The 19,469-nt window shown below is 32.9% G+C and overlaps 1 protein-coding gene across 3 annotated transcripts in view; it reads left to right on the forward strand.

Moving 5' to 3' along the window:
* Window positions 1-13,227, forward strand: part of LOC149790544 (uncharacterized) — a 61,610-nt gene extending 48,383 nt beyond the window's left edge. For 2 of the 3 annotated variants that reach the window (XM_089972592.1, XM_089972591.1), the window contains exons 14-16: window positions 2,958-3,038; window positions 3,914-4,150; window positions 6,071-7,979. In XM_089972592.1, coding sequence (XP_089828718.1) covers window positions 2,958-3,038; window positions 3,914-4,104 — 272 coding nt within the window. In that variant the 3' untranslated portion in view covers window positions 4,105-4,150; window positions 6,071-7,979. Of the gene's footprint in view, window positions 1-2,957; window positions 3,039-3,913; window positions 4,151-6,070; window positions 7,980-9,601 lie in introns of those variants that run through there. The other variant, XR_016423863.1, reaches the window with a different exon arrangement.
* The last annotated feature ends 6,242 nt before the right edge of the window (window positions 13,228-19,469 follow it).

The raw sequence follows: 19,469 nt of genomic DNA on the forward strand, positions 1-19,469 counted from the left end.
ACACTAAATCTGATAGCTATCACTATCCTTCAATCATACGTTTTGACTGTTGCAAGTAGTGCCATATTCCTCTGTAATCTATATACATAATTTTCGTACGGCTTGAACCAATAATTGCGTATTAACGTTGCACACTAGTTTCAGCAATTTCTCTGAATCAGTGAAAGTGTTATCCTGCACATTCTTCTGTAATTATATCACTATTTATTGCAAGAAAATGTTAATACAATTATACTGTTCTGGCATGTTAAAACATGTGTCTTTCGTTTTGGTTTTAAATGTATTAGAATGTATGAAGATCTAAATGGTTGATATACAATTATCTGTGTGCATCTATAAAGCCCACATTATATCCAGCTTATTTATTCATTTTAGAAGACGTTATATCTGATTCATTCTTTCTCCAATATAAAATATATGAGTAATCAGTTAAATCAGTGATTTGATCATACCTATAGCACCTAACAATTAGCCAACTTGTACATAATTATATTGTACTTACTGTAAACCTTTATATGATTGTCTTGCATATTGGAGATCTGCTATGCAGTGAAGAATATTGTTGTATTTAAAAACAATAGTGTTTAACAGTAATCAGAAAATATATATTTATTTGCCTGTTGTTATTCGCATACGATACCAAAGTGAAAGGGTCCGATGGTACTTTATTTAGAATAACATTTAAGCCAACGTCTGGCTATTAGTTCTTTCAAATGCAATTATCTCTCAAAATTTACCCAACCTATAACATATGTTGACTTTATATCCCAGCATCTTCGACGTTTAATATCTGATATATTAACTAGAGTTCTCCAGCATCTACATTTACCAAATGGCTTCTACAGGTGTCATGAATATCTATACTTATTTCGAGTTTCAACGTCACTGTGTTTAAAGTATTAAAAATGATTTCCATGTAATCACATTAGTTCCCCATTACATGCTTTAACAATATTGTGCATAAATCATGCAGTTAAGGTAGAGAAGAAACATTTAAATTTCCCTTCATAGGTCAGTGGTAAAAGTAACAGCAACTGAAAGACGTAAAATGCCAGGAATAGTTTATATGAGTAATGGAAAGGTCCAAAGTCTGGAATACATGTACTAATTTAGAAAAGGGAAATGGGGCAAGGAACCAGTCCGCCTTACCCCCCCCCCCCACCTTCTCCTCAAAACAGATAGCACATATTATATTACATATAGGTTTATTTTAGTTAATACATCGCCGTCAGTACGCGTTTACCAACCAGCATCCTGGAAACTTTGAATACTGATGTACAATTAGTTCACTATTGAAATTTAATTTCCATCCTGTCCAGTATGCGACTAAAGAAAACTGAAAACCAAACAAGGTTCATTCATCGTCCCACTGCCGGTTCTGACCTCATTGTAACCACTTATGTTCATTATCTGAATTGGTGGGTATATATGGTCTGGTTTTCTATTGGACTCTTGATACACACCCGGCAATCCTTCTCCATTTTCAACACAAACCTTGATAGCGAATGCACGTAGATATTACGTGATTTTAGGAGGAACATTCCCATCAGATCAACAACCTAGAAATGACGGATCGTGTCTATCCCTGCAGCAGTGTATCAACCTTATTATGATTGTCTCGGACAACAATTGCAGCGAACCTCAGGCGGCAAGCAGGTATGCATGCTCATTCTCTTTGCAAGAAGGTCTGAAACTTCTACCAATCTTGCATATCTGAGTTAACACGGTCCTTACAAAATGTGACTCAACTCAATTTTTATGGCTTCATAATTTGACTATTATGCGAGATTAAGAAGGAAGTGTCTAAGCATAGCAGACAAAAACAAAATTATCTTTTATAGTAGATTTATTATTTAGTCCATTTCATGCGTGATTATAAGAACACCGCCCCCCCCCACACACACACAAAATGTGGATAGTATTCGCCTAGCCCAGTCACTTGATGAAAACAAACGAAGTTGTCAAATGAGTGAATACGCCAGTGTCGTTGCTGATAACTTGCTGGACCTAACAGAAAATCTGCATCAGATCACAATATCTGGAGAGGTCTTATGACATTGATTTTACTAATACAAAATAATGCAATCAGTCTTCCAATGTGGTCACTGTAAGTAATGCTAAAATAATGAAAACAAATTTCAATTATTTATTCCACAATTAACTCTCTAAATAATTTTTCCAAATTTGAAATAAATCAGCATGGCAATGTGTATCTTCCATTGTATATGTCTCATGTTAATGAACTATAAAACACTCTAACAGCTTCTTCTGAAAAAAGCTTTAGAGAGAGGAGACTTTCATTTTGCTACAACTAATACTATCGTTTCCTCAAATACGTCTAAGTATGACCAAATGCTGCGAGAAAGCATAATTTTATGAAGTATTGTCAATGTTTTCTAATGGCTGCTATTGCAAAACATAAAGTTTTAACTATGAGCAAGCATTACAATGGTCCAGATTGCTTGTCTATTATTTATATGCTTAAGTTCGTAATGTTTTATACACTCAATATGTCTCTACATTAGTAAATCTCATGTAACAGTGGGTAAAACTTGATGGCTCTGTGCAATTATGCTGAAATTGAGGTAAGCATCTGCAAGTGTTGCGTCATTCTTGGCTCCAATCGTGTGTTAATGTGACGGGGAAGTAGCAAAAATAGGTATGCATGAATTTAAAATCCAAAGTAAGTTTCAAGTATTTTCTGATCAAACTAAATCTATAAGGTCCTAGCAGAAAGGTGCATCATATCCGACGAATTTTACGCTACGTCACGTTTATTTCATCGGGCTTAGCATATGGAAGCATGGTGTCAGATTAATAAGGAAAATTATATATAAGCATGCAGACTGGCAATATAGAGTTATTTTAAGTTTTATTTCCAAAGCAATAAACTGTATGATTTATATGCTCAAGAAATTTAGCATAGTATTCAATATCTCAGGTTTCTTTTATTTCAGGCAACCTTGATTCAGTATTGGAAGAACTGTCCAAAGACCTCATCTTTCCCAACTGGAGATTTTTCTTTCGACAATTATCAGGTCTTTGTAGTTTTCAAATTTGCAGTGAACCACATATAGAGTAATATATTCAGACTATAATGTCATCTTTGGATGGAAATAGTTCTTTTTACGCGAACAGTGCTATCACGGTTATTCATAGCATTGATTGTGACCATATGTATGGTGCTCAGAATTCACACCGCTTTTGAATCGGGGTTGTAAGAAAAAAGATGGCGACCTAAGTGATTGTTTCGAGTGAACAATCCTTGAATCGGTTTTAAAAAAAACTTTTCTTATTGTTTGTTTCTCAAGCATAATATAGCCAATATTAGCGTGTACACAGGAAATTTTAAAAAATGAAATTCAATTTGTCTCAGTAATTTGTTATGAAATTAGCATCATTTTCCGGACTAGTTTCATGATTGGTTAAGAATAAGCTAAAATTCTTTTTCTAAACTTAATTCTAATAATACGTCGTGATATAACCATATTACGGTCATTATCCAAACTGTCAGGTCAATTACTTGTCACTTTTGTATAGTCCAAAAATTAACAGTATAAAATGCTTTAGACAAAAACAATGTTATTAATATTGATATCATATGGTACTATGTTTCTATATCTTGTAGCCCATTTGAAACATTCAGTGTACATTTTAGGTTAAGTGACCACAAAAACGTTGGTGTCAGAATTGATGTGACATGCTGCCAGCCTGTCTCATAAGACAATGATAAAATTAGATATTCTTCAACATATAACATATATTAAGCTTACTGCATCAATTTTCACAGTAAATGTTGATTAATGACTCAATATATGTAAGTAAAACCGAGTATCGTAATGACCTTGGTAATCATGTCAAGCATTTGAGGTCCTGTGCAATGCATGTGCTCATCGCTTCATATTTCTTTCAGTTCCAGAATACGAGCTGAGCCAGGTTAAAATTGACTATTGTGAGAGTATACAGGAACAAATATATCAGCTTTTGCAGCGTTTGAATCAGAGAGGCGGCTTGAATTCAGTCAGAGTTCTTGATGCACTTAAAAATATAGAAAGAAAGGATCTGGTTGATAAGTACTGTAATCAGAAATTTTCAGCAAGTTGAAATTGTGTCTGAAAGCTTTAGTCATCTGAATATGTTTAATTGGACAGTAAGTATTTTATAACTACCTCTATATTATATCATGGAGGCATTGTGACAAAGTCTGTTCATCCACTCTGCAACCATGTCTCTTAAACCACGGGTGGATTAATATATTATCATTTATATAATGTTAAAGCACTTTTCAGTGTTTCACTTGGTCTTTTCAGAGGCAAGCTAAAGTAACATGTTTTGAATATCTACACTATTGGGATATACTCAATGTACATCGAATTTTGTGTTCTCACATGCGCGCCATGAATATGTGTTTTGAAATAAATTGCTTGCTCCAAACGCAAACACAACTGTTCACCCAACCACAATATTATATTTAAAAAAATGTTGTGTAATTTCTTTATGAGTTTATTTTCCGCTCAGAATAATACAGGAAACTTGTCTTCGACAATTTTCATTTGATTTTATTAAAGCACTGTTTTATCCACGTATGCAAATCAGTTCTCTGTACCAATTATTTATTCTTTACCGTGTTTAAAAATCATATTCATGCATGACTTGGGACACTGAAAATGACATTCAGTTTTAATTATGCGAATGTTTCCTTGATGTCCCGAAGTCATTCAGTGGTCAACTGCTACAAGTATTACCTCCTTATTTACTGCATCACACAAGTTGTCGTTAATAAGCACTTGAAATATGTCCTGCCTTAAAAGTTATATTCATATATTTTCGACATTGTAGCATGCAGGTTTGTTGTTGGGCCGTGAGAATGGCTGTATTTCTTTAGCCTTACAGTCAGGTCTGTGGCAACTACCTTTGTCTTGGCTTTTCTTAATACTAATTGTTCTTCCGATTTACTAGAAAATCTGTGTATTTTGTCGAGATATATAAGAAAGGTAATCAGTGGTTAATTCCTTTTCTATGCACTGCAGAAAATCTGAATATGTTCCTCCATCGAAGCTAAAATTGGAAACAAAGACGGAGAGCCATGGGTCTTCCCATTTCAAAGGGTCACAATAGTGTTAAGGTTCTAATTAGCTGATTTGATTACAAACTGGAAGCACTCTAGGTATAGAAAACAGGCTCTCCATACATAATCAGCGGCTACCAATTCTTTGAACGAAATGGAGTTAACTACCATGTAGATAGTTCTGTTGCTAAAAGTGAAACGCATTCTCCTGTGTGTTCATTTACATTGTTATCATGAACAAATGACAGCTCATTATTATTTATAAATGAATATTGAGAGTTAACTGCAGGTAGCCAGTAAAAATCATAGAACATAAAATGTATTGTTTATCATTTATATGCAAGCTGAATGTTATATGTGCAAAATCAAGCTAATATTTCAAACATTTACATCTTGTGTGAATGGCACATAGTTTGGTTTATACATTGCGAATAGTTAGAAAATGAGACCTATTTTGGTATTGATTCCGTAAGCGTGAGATAGGATGTTTTGAGTGTAGCTCAATATTGTGTCTCTGTATGTACCTACTGACAATAAACAAATGGACTAGGCTTCAACCATTTTCGAGCAAAAGCATCTCATCGCTTTCGTAACCAACTATTTTACGCACAATACCATGACAATATCAGACTCATTTATTTACAAGCTTTAACTTGTATGTTCAAGCCAGTTGGACCATTACGGAAACAAAAGGCACTATTGTCACGTTATATCGAGCCATTGAGAAGTCATTACGATCTATTCGCATGAAAAATGGAAGAGGCATATAAGTGAAAACATTTTTATAAATGACAATTTGCCATTACGTTTCGGGAAACGCAATATGAAATAAAGTGCAATAAAGTTTATTCTTGGGTCTTAGAACTGATTTAAGTTATTAATCTTAGATTTAGTAGAATTTGGATGAATTCTTCACTTCTCTTCCATCAGAGTATTTTTTCTAGCAATTGCATGCAGTTTAAACGAAATTTCAAAATAATGTGCTATTTTTACTATTTCCAGTCTCTGTCAGTCCTAAGATAGCCCCATCTTCAGCTTCCATTCCATCTGCAGCAATGCATAAATTATCAGCTGCAGCATCTGGTTCAACATCATCATAAACAGCTGCTAATTTGACAAAGCGTACAACGGTTCGACATCTAATTCAGCAGAAAACTCACACAGCTTTGATTTCAAGAAAACATGATTTTAAATTGAATAATAGGTATGATACAGTGAGATATACCAACTGTATTAAAGTGCATCATTGAGGAACCAAATAAGAATAATGACAATATACATGTGTGTGACTGCATAGACATATTTTTAATTATCGTGTCAATCCAGTACAAAATGTTGGTTATGTCTGCTAAATGTAGCTTCTTTTACTCTTTGCAACATTTAGACAGTGGTGAAATTGCTGGCCGTGATTACATATATAGTTGAAATGATTTTCTTGCCTATAACATAACTTGTGATTTTCAATGGGATCGAAAATGGAAAATACTTTACAAAGTCCCCAACATGCAACGTAATGCTGGCTGCGAGACAAACAATACCATAAATGAAAGTTCGTCATAACTGCTTCAGGAAATATACTCCAGTTGAACAATTTACCAGTCAATGTAACTATTGATCTAAATAGAACATTCGTATTCATGAAGGTTGCACCAAATATATCTTACTTTATGCCTTCTAATATGTGATTTAATATGTGGTGGACATATATATATATATATATATATATATATATATATATATATATATATATATATATATATATATATATATATAACGGTTTGAACCTTTCAGTGGGGTCTATTTTAGATACCTTGCTTAATTTTGAACTCCATCTCCACTGTAGGACAAGACAAACTAAACTTAAAGATAAACTTCCTTAAGGAACTGTTGTGACAAACATCAATTTATCACAACAGTTTCGCCAAAATGAACTATTAGAAATCGGCTCTAATATAATTAATCGATTCCTTGTGTTAGAAGATTCCAGATAGTTTCTAATTTTGGTTGAGGTTGGATTCTAATGCATTTCCTCCTTATATTAATTATGATCGTAAAGTCTGATAGGCTAAAGGACTTGGAAACGGTTGAAATGTTGCAATTTGTATCTCATCTTTTTTAATAAATTTCGGATCAACAACACAAAATAGGATACAGTCATCAAGTTCTCACACAAGTTTAATTGTACCTGTGATCTCCGAATGTGAATTTTGTGATCTTGCAAATTAATCTCTGGGCTTGTTACTACCTTATTGACTGTATTTCTGATTAAACTTGGTAATTTGGGTCGCTTAACATGTTTATAGAGGTTCAGGAGCACATAACCAACTTAATAGTCTCTACTTATAAGCAATGGTGGCTTAAAGGAATGGAAAATTATTTAATGATGCATAATCTGAAAGTTTAAATAATATTAATATACTATTGCATATTTATTTGAGAAGTAAAACTTAAAATTAGCTAAAACATGGTTTATTTTCTTTAGTTCCTAAAGTGTCTACAGTTTAGACAATTTATTGCAAATACCTGGTTTAGTTGTTTCTTTGTAGCATATTAAGACATCTCGCTAACAATGCATTATCGGTATCTTTTTATAAATTGCACATATATGACTAGTTTGGTCGTATTTATATACCAGTATATCTTTTTCGAAACTGTCAACTGTCAAAAATGTTTATGTTTTTGCAACTGGAGCAAACGTGGATCATTCTATATTTTCATAATTCACAAGTTTATTAAATGCAATCTTATATTTGTTTAAAGTAACAGATCTTAAGACAAGGCCGCTTATGCTATATATAGATAAGAATGCAAATTTGTATTGTGTAAAATGAAACGAAAATTTCATATCGCTTATGTTCGTATTGCAAATAAATGATGCTGTGAATTTACTTTTATTCACACGTGTACCATTCTTTATAGACATGTTAGTTCTTTTGAACCTTAGACTGGCAATCTAAATAGCAACTAATGTGGCCATACCAACAATAGTTTCGGAGAAAATGACCTAAATGCAAAAGAATCTCAGAATGGCCAACCAGAGGTTCACACGGACTCACCATTAGGGCACAAACTCCCCCCTTACATTCATAGGCGAAAATGAAGCAGGAAAAGTGTGAATTGTCCACGTGACTTCTGGGTATTAATTAGCTCATGTGTGTACTCATTATCTCTAGGCAAATCAAGATAAACAGGCGATGTCAAAATGGTAATCAGCCTTTGTTTACATTCTTAGGCAAAATAGTAAGGGGACATTAAATTCACTTTAAGATACGTATTTCTGTTTGCCAACAACAAAAAAGTAGTTTTTTATGTGCCCTTATGTTGTGCATGAGCCATGCAGTTATTATAACATTATATATAAAAGGTTGTTATGCTTGAACTGTATATGTTGTGCAGCACATCCATAATCAATTCGGATTATGTCTAGGTTGTAATATAACATCCAGAAACCTCCACTTTGAACTTGTTCTTTGTTGACTTTCCCATTTTGGGGGATTAAGGATGTAATGAAACGGCAACTTAAGGCCCATAACACATTCTAATCATAGCAAAATATTATGCTCATTTGGCCTGAATTGTGGAAGCTAAAACTATTGAAATAGAAAGACATATTTTTATGATTAGCAATAAATGATATTGTTTTGAAAGATCATAGCACAAAGAGATTACACAGAACAGTCTCTTTTACAACTAAACATTAAATATTACTTAAATAACACTGAACAATGTATGGGGTCTGCAAGTCCAATATTGTGCAATCAGAACGTTTTGTACTATAGCAGATTCAACAAAGTGGAAATATGGATCAATCTTGGGCAAATTTATTCACATGAATATTCAGGAGCGGTTCCATATATACCAAAATGAGAGCAACCAAGTTATTAACAGGTATAAATTCGAACGAAATAACCGCGAATGGTGTAAATGCTAGCTATAAATTTATTATTCCCCCCCAACCCCCCCCCCCAAACACACTAACTGGATTAAATTATAGGGAAACACATAACTTAAACTTGCAATGAAACGATAAGAACCCAAATTCAACACAAATATTATTTTACAGCGATACTGTTCCAATAATAAATAATACAGTAAATATTTATGAACATAACTTTCCCCATTATCGAATATTGCGCAGTGTCAGTACTATAATGGGGCTTGATCATGAAATTCAAAAACAGACGTGATAATTAAATCTGCAGTGCAATGAAGATAAGTAGATTTCAAGTATTTAACTTCTTTTCCATTACCACTGCTACTTATTTCATATGCTACTATTTACTTATATAAATTATATATAAATTTATATATATATATATATATATATATATATATATATATATATATATATATATATATATATATATATATATATATATACATATATATATATATGTATATATATATATATATTATAATAATAACTATTTTTTTCAAAATGTTCTACAGACTAGCAAAAGGCACAACAAAATGAAATAATGTTCATGTCATAGAAAACAAGAACAATCAATGATTTAACTTGTGTGTTTACAGAGATATCACCTACCGTCATGTTTCACTGGAATAACAAGATACGCTGTGTCGAGGGAAACTGTAGAGCCAAGCATATAACTGTTGTGTTTACAGTGATGCCAAATGAAGAGCATGTGTCCATACTTGTGTCATATAATGTCAATGTTGTAAAAATGATACCATTAAGCATATAACTGTTGCCTTTACCCGAGATTCTGGATTTGTAAAGGTATAAAAATTTCAATCAAAATGTAATTCTGAACCTTTTCGTTTCAACAGCTTTTAGGAAAACGTTATTGGAGGACAAAGGGTGTCCGCGTTATTAGATTTTATTTCGTGGCTTTGTGGCATACAATTATTTTAATGCTGATTGTATTTCTTTAAATAAGAGAAGGCAGTGTAAATAAAATTAGCCAACAAAGATAGCCTTGTTTAAACTCCCAAAGGTATATAACAATTTTAATCATTTTTCACAGGAAACGTTGACAAAATATTGAGCTGGGCTGTTTGATTTGCCTTGAACATAAATTAGCAAAATGTAACACAAGAGTTGTTTTGCGATTGCATGTTGTTCTATTCATTGAATCTTTTATATCTCATAAAATGCATTCGTTTTTATTATGTGTTCAGATGAAACGTTAAATTGAGGAACTTAGTTAACGGTGATAGTTACTGTTTTTAAGTGCTTGCAATTAATTTGTGTGTAATTGTGCATATTTGTCTCAAGGATGCATTGCTGTATGATACTGACGTGCTAAATTTGCCGAAAGCTATAATGGCTTCGTGTAATAATTAAACAATTATTGCTCTTCAGCCAAAGTAAAATTGTTGAATAATTTACAGCTTTAATATCATGATCCAATCATACCGTTGTATACGATTAAGCTCTGACAAGTTCACTGCAATTCAAGCTGTAAGTCAAGTGTTAAGTGAAAATTACAACTTCTTTTATCGCCAACATTTGGAAATTGTGACCAGTATCTAAAGATCATCAGCATTTAGTTAGGTACTGTCACGGAATATGATGGACGTGATTACATTTTTAACCACCACAAGCAGACAATGATTGAATAAGAAGCAACATGCCTGTAATTCGCTTGCTACGATTTTCTTTTCAATCTATTTATGTGCAGCACCTATTACTAGTCATTCTTGCGTCTTGCACATGTGCATTCACCTCTGTCTATTAATTGCTGCACATAAATAATTTCCTCGTGATGCATGAACAAAGATTAAGATCTTTAAGTTTGATTGAATGCCGTTGCTTTCATTTCTTTCGTATACCGTTCAAAAGCAAGTCAGGTTTCCATTGTACAAAGACATTCTATGTCAGTAGTCTTGAAAAATGTAGGTTACTTGATGTAACTGTATCCCTTAAATTAGCACAAATCGGAGAAAACTCGAGTTTACTAGCTTACAAATTATGTATTTCAAACAAGTTACACCATAATGTTTAATCACAATCCCACAGTGTATGTTTGTTTTCCTCACTTTATGAAATGTTTAAAACATATTTTATGGGTGAAATATATAAACATTAAATTGTGTCTGTTGTACTAAATCCTACTTTTGCCTTTATGTAATGATAAGATATTTAGTAATTGCTTAGGTAGTACGCTTATGAAACAGAACTAACACTTTAAAGTGACTGCAAAACGGAACTAATTGCTTGATTAAAAGTGAGCTTCCTTGACCACACGACGGCACATAATAGCTAATAGTTTGTAATTAGCTCATAATGGGTGATGATAGTAATACTTGTATATTAGTTGTCTAACTGTAGTTTCAAATTATGTTTAGGACTGGTGTCGTGTAGTTGCAAAAACGGGAACAATCTAAAAATAGTACAACTACAAGATTATTGCTCTCTCTCTCCCCCTATCTCTACAGGAGACAAGCTTTGCAAATGGCACAGTTATTCTAATATAAGGGCGTAAGGTGGAATGTCACAGTCATTATGTTATTTTTGCATCGTAAATATGTGATACCACATTCTAGCCTGAAATGGCGGAGCAATGTGGACAAGACTTGTTTAGTGTGGAACAAACGTACGATATATTATTGAACCAAGGGAGACAATACAACCTGACACGAACGTACTGCGTGTTTCGATTCATATAAAACGTGTAATTCCCATTAAACATCATTTTCTGTGCCACATTCATGAATGGTGAGAAATGTGAAAGGAAAAAGGGAAACTGAGGTTTGTAAGATGTCAAATTAAGTTGTGTTGCAAAGTTCAATAAGTGCTACATTCTTTACAGCATTGGGAGAGGATGCATACTAGAGCTGACTCCATATTAATGTATTACGAAGGCTATTTGGAAAATAACTTTGTTCCTTACAAAATTTATATATGTGGTATTGTGATGACATGTAGATATCACCATTTTACATATATGTGATGTATATAGGATATGGGTGATAAAATTCAGAAATGACTATTTCATAAAAAAAATTATATATGTATAACAAGAATGCCGAGTCAGGTACCACTGAAGTTAAACATATTTGAAGTCCATAAAAATGATGACATTTTATGAGATCTTTGTTTCATATTTATGATATATATGAGAAACAAGGATGATAAATTCAGATGTCAATGTTCTACATAAGTGTATGTTTTTGTTTCATGGGGCAAATCTTTCTATATCTTAAACTGAAATAGTTACATGTTATGGACCCATTCAATCATAAAAAGTGTGTAAATATGCCTCCACCCCGAGAAAAAGTTAAAAAATAGATTGCATAAAAAATGGTCCACAACACAAAGATAGGAAGTAAAGATAAGCTAAAAATGGACCAAAACTTCATTCTGACATCATATGATATAATATTAGTTACAAAATATGCAAGCAGCATAGAATTCGTGGCCAATCCACAAGTTTGGAATTTCCATGCAGAATCATTATTATTGAGTATAGCTGCTGCTGATTTATTTCAGTAATATATGAACATGTCAAACAATGGTGTGACAAATGACGGTGTTCAGGGATCATCTACTTTCATTTAGTGCACAATACATAATAGACGGTGGACATAATGTGTAATAGATTTGGGCCAAGTTTATAGTATCCACTAATAACACTATTAATAGTTATAGACAAAAAAAGTTGACTTTACTTTTGCGAAAAAAGATAAGTTTCTGCAACTATGCGAGCTCACATTTATTTCATTTTCTTTAACATACTGTCACCATGACTAGTGCCTCCCACATACATGCGTGTAATTACACTGAGGTAAATGGTGAAACATGGGTTTTTTTTTTTTCTTCTCTATGTAGTTTTTCAGACATTTATATGCTCTCATGTTCTAACAATACACCTTTAAAGATCAAATCCAGAGTAAAATATGTAATATTGACATCAGTAAGCTTCTCTCATAAGGATGTGGTACTAAGAAACAGTGCCTAAAATAAGCATTGGACACAAAATGTTCCTGCAGTCAGTTAAGTTTGAAATATTGGTTGCAGTGACCTATGGTTGTGATGAGGAAGTAGTACTTATCACTTTTCATCCCAAGAAGGCAATACAGATGCATTTACAGTCAACTTTCCAGCACATCTCCAAGGGGGATGGGTGCCATGAAAATCCCAAGAATGGGTGTTTCTTGAAGTCATTCATAAGCTAATTAAATTATCAACATATTTCCTTGATTTGTTCTTTATTTGAGATGGTATTCAGTTCATTACTTATGCTATTACGGCTGTATGGTGTTAAACTCAGTAACAGAAAAGAGCGAACATAACCAAGTGTTTTAATATTCAGTAAATAATTTATTTCTTTGCAATACGAGGTGACAATTTAGAAAGAGCTTACGGTATAGTGAATGAAATCATAAATAGTCATAAAGTCCAAAATTATAGAGTTCAAATGAATTCCTGTGGTGATCCGAATGAATTCCTATTTTGAATGTACTCATGTACCAATAGCATGGAATAGTGTTTATGTGCTAACATTTTTGATGTATCACAATGATTTAATCCAAACCCGACTGCATACCATCGTTCAAATCTTAAGTGTGTTGGAGAGCTTCAACTAAATTGGCTGAATGATTAACAGGCTATGTCTATCAGCATTCTCCTTTAACATATGTCAAGGTTGTTCCTGCTTTCCCCTCCCAGGAATTGTAATGATATAATATAAACCACTTACTATACAGGGACCAATTTTCTTAGCTTGAAGATGATTTTAGGTATTGACAAGAGAGAAGAACTCTATCACCAGGCTGAGAAATATTTTGCTTCGTATTTCTGTCATGCCTAAATTTCATTTTTTACTGATTAGAGTGAAGATTTGTTCTTGCTTCTTCACAAACCTTTCAAAACTTATGTTTGGAATCATAGACAGAGTCAAGAAGATTAATTTCTGTATCATTGGTTGAAATAAGTTTGGATTGTAGGTCCAAAACTAGTTCAAATGGACTACGAGCTAATGTCTCTTGAACTGATTCCCTAACAGCAAATAAAAGTAAATGAACATCGTTGCTCCATTTAAATTAATAGGACCGAATCATAGTCTTCAGATTTTGATAAATCGTTATAAATCTCGATCAAATTCAGGGTAATAGGCATACGATTTAAATTGTTGAATTCCTAATTCCGATACATGTGCCTAAAAATAGTATATTTTATTAGAAACAACTTTGTAAACATACCATTTGTAGCACTCTAGCAGACGCTTTAAATTTCGATTGATTAGATTTCTTTGTGAATGATGTAAACACTCTATTTCATCATTTGAAAGTATAGATGACAAAGATAACGATGTGGACGTGTTCACTGAGTCAAAAACGAAACTTCCAAAAATGTTCACAAAAGTGTGATATTCACAGTGTCACCAACAAACGTGAGAGACACTGTAATTGAAAATAATGTTCTGATCTTTGAAACAGTTATTTAGGAGAAATATTCATATCTTTTCGCAAATATAATGGTTCCGACCAAGACCACTACTTTCTAGGGTCTTTTTAAATATAGCATAGAAAAGCATATTGAGGCCAAGGATTATCCTATATCTGTGAGAGACGTACCAGTGTACAAGACTGTCAAAATACTAAATTGGAGAAAACAATGCAACTGAAGGTTTAGGTCGGAAACTATGATCCTCAGAGCCAGTAAGCCAAGACGACGCAAAAGGATTTTTTTCTGCTGGCTAAATGGACTGTCACACAACAGCCGCTTTGCAATTTTCCCAAGCGTAATTATTTTGATACAATGTTAGGCTAGCGATTGAAAACACGCACAGTATGATACACGTCATAGATGGAGACCCTCCAAAAGCGGGATGAACTGGACCGGGCATAAACATGTGTCTTCTTTAACTTGTAATAAGCATGGTAATATAAATACTTATATTTATGCATCTTGAATTTCCTCAAGATGTAATTTCTTAGTTCTGCAAGTCCGAATGGCATGTCCAAGAAAACCCCGATACAGATCGAAATCGTACTAGAAATTAAAATGAAATCACATTCTCCTCAGAGCACTGAATTGACACAATGATCAAATCCATCATAATCCGAAAAGCGTAATTGAGCTGGATCAACATCAAAACTAATTACATCCACTCCAGATCAAATGGAAAAGTGCGCTTTCATTAACAAGATGACTCTAAATTCCAATTTTAAGTAGACCAAAACGACAATTAGTTTTCAAACTATTGTCGAGCGAGCGACGAAATTCGATGGTCTCAAGGTGGGGTTATATTCGCTATAATAGTGTTATCGTGTATTGGTAAATATACGGTTGTTTATTTATGTTTGGATGCAGCTTAAATTAAATAACTGGTTTTTGTAGTGTAATTTTTATCATAAAGTCTTAGAAAGAATAAAAAAATGTAGTATCAAGCAAAAAGTTTACTGCATTTGATGGGAAATATGAACTCGTTTTATCGGATGAATACTTCATTCCCAAATGTCTTGCAGTTTTAGTCAGAAAAAAATCCTAGCAAATATTTTACCATACATATGCAGTAACCTATAATTATTTTGAAAATACAGTTTTTATTTAAGTCATTTGGATTGATAACAGTATTTTATTATTTTATTCAGTGTTATAGTAAGAGTACATGCATCTGCTTTTATAAATCAAGTTCACTGCCAAGTTCGTGTCAACAACTAATTCGGCCAAAGTAGGCCAACAAAATAGCTGAATGCAGTTCAAGTCAACATCACTGGTTTAGAGGAGTACATTCCTTATATAGAGATGTCTTGCAATCTAGTTGGTAACTGACTCAATACATTAAAAATATCAATTGCAGGCTGTTCAATAATAACAATTTAAATACTTGGAATCTTTCTAGGGATTCAGATGTGTTGATTTGATGCAAACATAGTGGATATATATATAGGAATTAGGTATGCAGAGTTCCCTTCTTCAGTTACTTTTAGCCTTGCAAGAATCGGAGAGGAACGTTTGAAGTATTTATATTCTTGACATTGAAAGTATAGAGAGGAAAAATATTTATTCTAAACGGGCAATATCTTGTTGGCTTTAAGTGAAATATTTCTAGGAAGTGGATATTAAATCATTTTGTTGGCTTGCGTCAAGCATTCAATGATTCAATGACATTTATAACATCCAACTTTCACAGTATCAAACTTGAAGCAAAAACGTTTGAAATTAGAACAAATATATGGTTTTAGCACATACAAATATTAATAACCTTCATTCGGAATATCTATGGATTGTTTCCGGAATACTGTAAAATTGATAGTACATTTAGGAAAATTCAAAGAATTCATATAATACTGTAAGTTATTTTTTATTCTTTAACTTTGTTTGATTTTCCATTTTAGGGACAGATATTTATATTTTGGAAAATTTTCCATTTTAGGGACAGATATTTATATTTTGGAAAATTCAGTGCTCGTTGTGGTTTACCTTATCATGGTACATTGTTTATCTTCATAGGTCGTAACAATGTAAATAATTCGAGAAGAAAAGGATTTATGCCAAATGACATTACCTTTTTTTCATAAACATTTCAATGTGACGTCAGGATTTCCGGAAATTTCTTCTTTTTTTTTTAAAAGGACCAGAAATCAACTAAGGTTGGTAGCAAAATATATCAAGTGACTCAGAACATACCCTGGCATTTAAAAAATAATTGACGTCTAGAGGCCTATGAGTTTACGTAACAATTTGAAAACCGTTTAATAGTGTTGTACATAAGTTTAAAGAAAAAGCTTTACCTCAAAGCAAAATAGTTATGATTTAAGACTAAATAGACAGGTATTATTAAAAACGTGTTTGAAAACAGTGTTTCAGTGCATATTATCAAGTCTTCCCCTCCCCCAACATAAACGAGTCATAACATATCAGATGGCACTGGACATTATTCGATACTACCAAATTGTGACATCGATATGCAATTGCTCTACGGCGAGATCACTCACCGATTTCCAATGTTTTGAAACTTTAAAACACATCTTCCTTCAATGTACCACTGCAAAACAAGAAAAAAGCAAACAAATGTTTATATATATATATATATATATATATATATATATATATATATATATATATATATATATATATATATATATATGATTCCGAATGTCATGAATGGACCGAAGTTTCTGCAATCTGATTGGATAAAAACAGTCACGTGATATAGATCAAAAGTTTTCGATACATTAGGAAATTCTGCGAACTACTTCTTGTTCCAAGTTACCATTTAATTTTTTGTGAAGGTTTATCTATTCCTTCTTACACTACAATTATTTCTGACCAAACTTTCCACCTCCCTGATTAAAAAGCTCCTAGTAGTAGCAGCATCAATGTAACTAAACACTAATTCCTGCACTGGAACACACACTCCGTTTTCCAAATAAATCACTTAGCATGTTTTAAACGCCAATCTTGACCAATTATTGCATACTGCTTGAAAAACGTTTCATCGGCTGTTATTAAATGTCAGTGTACATGTCCTGCAAGTGATCTCATAAAAGTTGACAGGAGTTCGCTTTTGAAATCAAGATCAAAGAATGCTATAACAACAAATAACATACGCAAGCATAATGTTAGAAGAAACGGAATAGCCTGTCTTAAACAGCATCAACCAATTATTGTATATATGGAAATCGCCAGCTTTTTATATCACTGGTATGACCGGCTCTGACACTCCACACTATATATATATATATATATATATATATATATATATATATATATATATATATATATATATATATATATATATATATATATATATATATATATATATATATATATATATATATATATATATATATATATATATATATATATGTGTGTGTGTGTGTGTGTGTGTGTGTGTGTGTGTGTGTGTGTTGACGACTCTTGGCTAGCGAAGTTCGGGCTATGTCGCATTAAGGAGGCTAATGAATGAAACCTACGAGCAACCTGAAATTGAATGCTTTTGTTGATGAAATCTGTCGATATGATTACTCAAAGGATTTAAATTGGAATGATAAGGATTAAATGATCATTGTGGGGTATTTATCGAATTTAAATTTTACCTAATCGCTCACAAAGTTAAGATAAAGTCCTTTATTTACTTTGCAATTAGGTACAATTTTCTACAGGTTCTTATTTGGATTGACTTGGAAGAAATTTCATGTGGATGCTAATACTATAAATAAATATTAATTATTATAAAACGTAAATAGTAGTTTTCTTACCACATGTAATCATTAACTATGAAATTTAAGATCTCACATTGCTTATGCCTTTCCCTTAGCTTAGAAAATATAATCTAATCATCTGGTTAATAAGCTTATTCTGGAGAGAGAGAGAGATAGAGAGAGAGAGAGAGAGAGAGAGAGAGAGAGAGAATGTGTGTGTAATTGTCAGAGATTAGAGAGAGTGAGTGAGATAATCATATTGTCTCCGTATGTGGTTCCACTAGCTCCAACGGAATAGTCCTTCAGACATATCCCCGTTGCTGGATCACAAAAACACCACATTAAGAGGCAAATATCAGCAGCATCAGTCTTAAAAGGTATGCAAATTCATCTAAAACGTAACGTTTTTGAGGTCCCTCAGCTAACAAACAAAGCTTAGCTGAATTGCTTAATATAGTGCTATACTCCTATAATTGCAAATGTGAAGAATCTGGTTGGATTTCGGAAGGCGGTTGTTATAGTCTATGTCTATTTCCTCTTACATCCGCGTGCAACATTTAACTGCTGTTGGTGCTCTGAAATAGGGGAACTTATATCCGAGTTACACAATTGATACTTGCAAATCTCCCATGCTCAGTACACTAACATTGTTTCGTATACATTTCATTCCTTTTTAACATTTGAAATGAATAAAATCCAATAGATATATGAGAAGCCGACTACATCCAGAGCCTCATATTTATATTAAGTATTTGTTAAGACACAAAAAAACACTTAGCTTGGCTTACGTCGCATTATGTTGAAGTAGCTTTATTCGAATATAATGCCTGTAGCTTTGCTTTAACAAGTGACCCTTCCGTAATCGATCGAAAATGGCTACTAGCAGTATGGGATTGGCGGGTTATGTTCACTCGCTCGGTCGAATTTGCTCCTTTTCCGTTTTAATGTTCAGATATTTCCAATCAATAGCCAATTTCTCTAATACAAAACACATTTGAACCAGACATAGCTGGATTTATATTATAACTGAGAGAGAGAAAAAACTCCCAATAACTTAGAACGACTGTTTCGGTAAACCATCAGTTGTAAATAATCATTGTTTATATATTTCTTGGTGTAAATACGATCCTTCTTTTTTACTCGAACTGAAGTACGCATTTTGTTCCAATAAGTTGATCATGAACTCCGTGTAAAACTGCTGCAAAATTCTTCTTCTGGTGAGTAAACTAACTTACTATGTGTTCCTAGAGACACTTACCCATCAAATTTTGTAAGCTCTTCG

This window comes from Sinohyriopsis cumingii, chromosome 10 (genome assembly GCF_028554795.1).
Source record: "Sinohyriopsis cumingii isolate HCF-2022 chromosome 10, ASM2855479v2, whole genome shotgun sequence".
NCBI classification, from domain to species: domain Eukaryota; kingdom Metazoa; phylum Mollusca; class Bivalvia; order Unionida; family Unionidae; genus Sinohyriopsis; species Sinohyriopsis cumingii.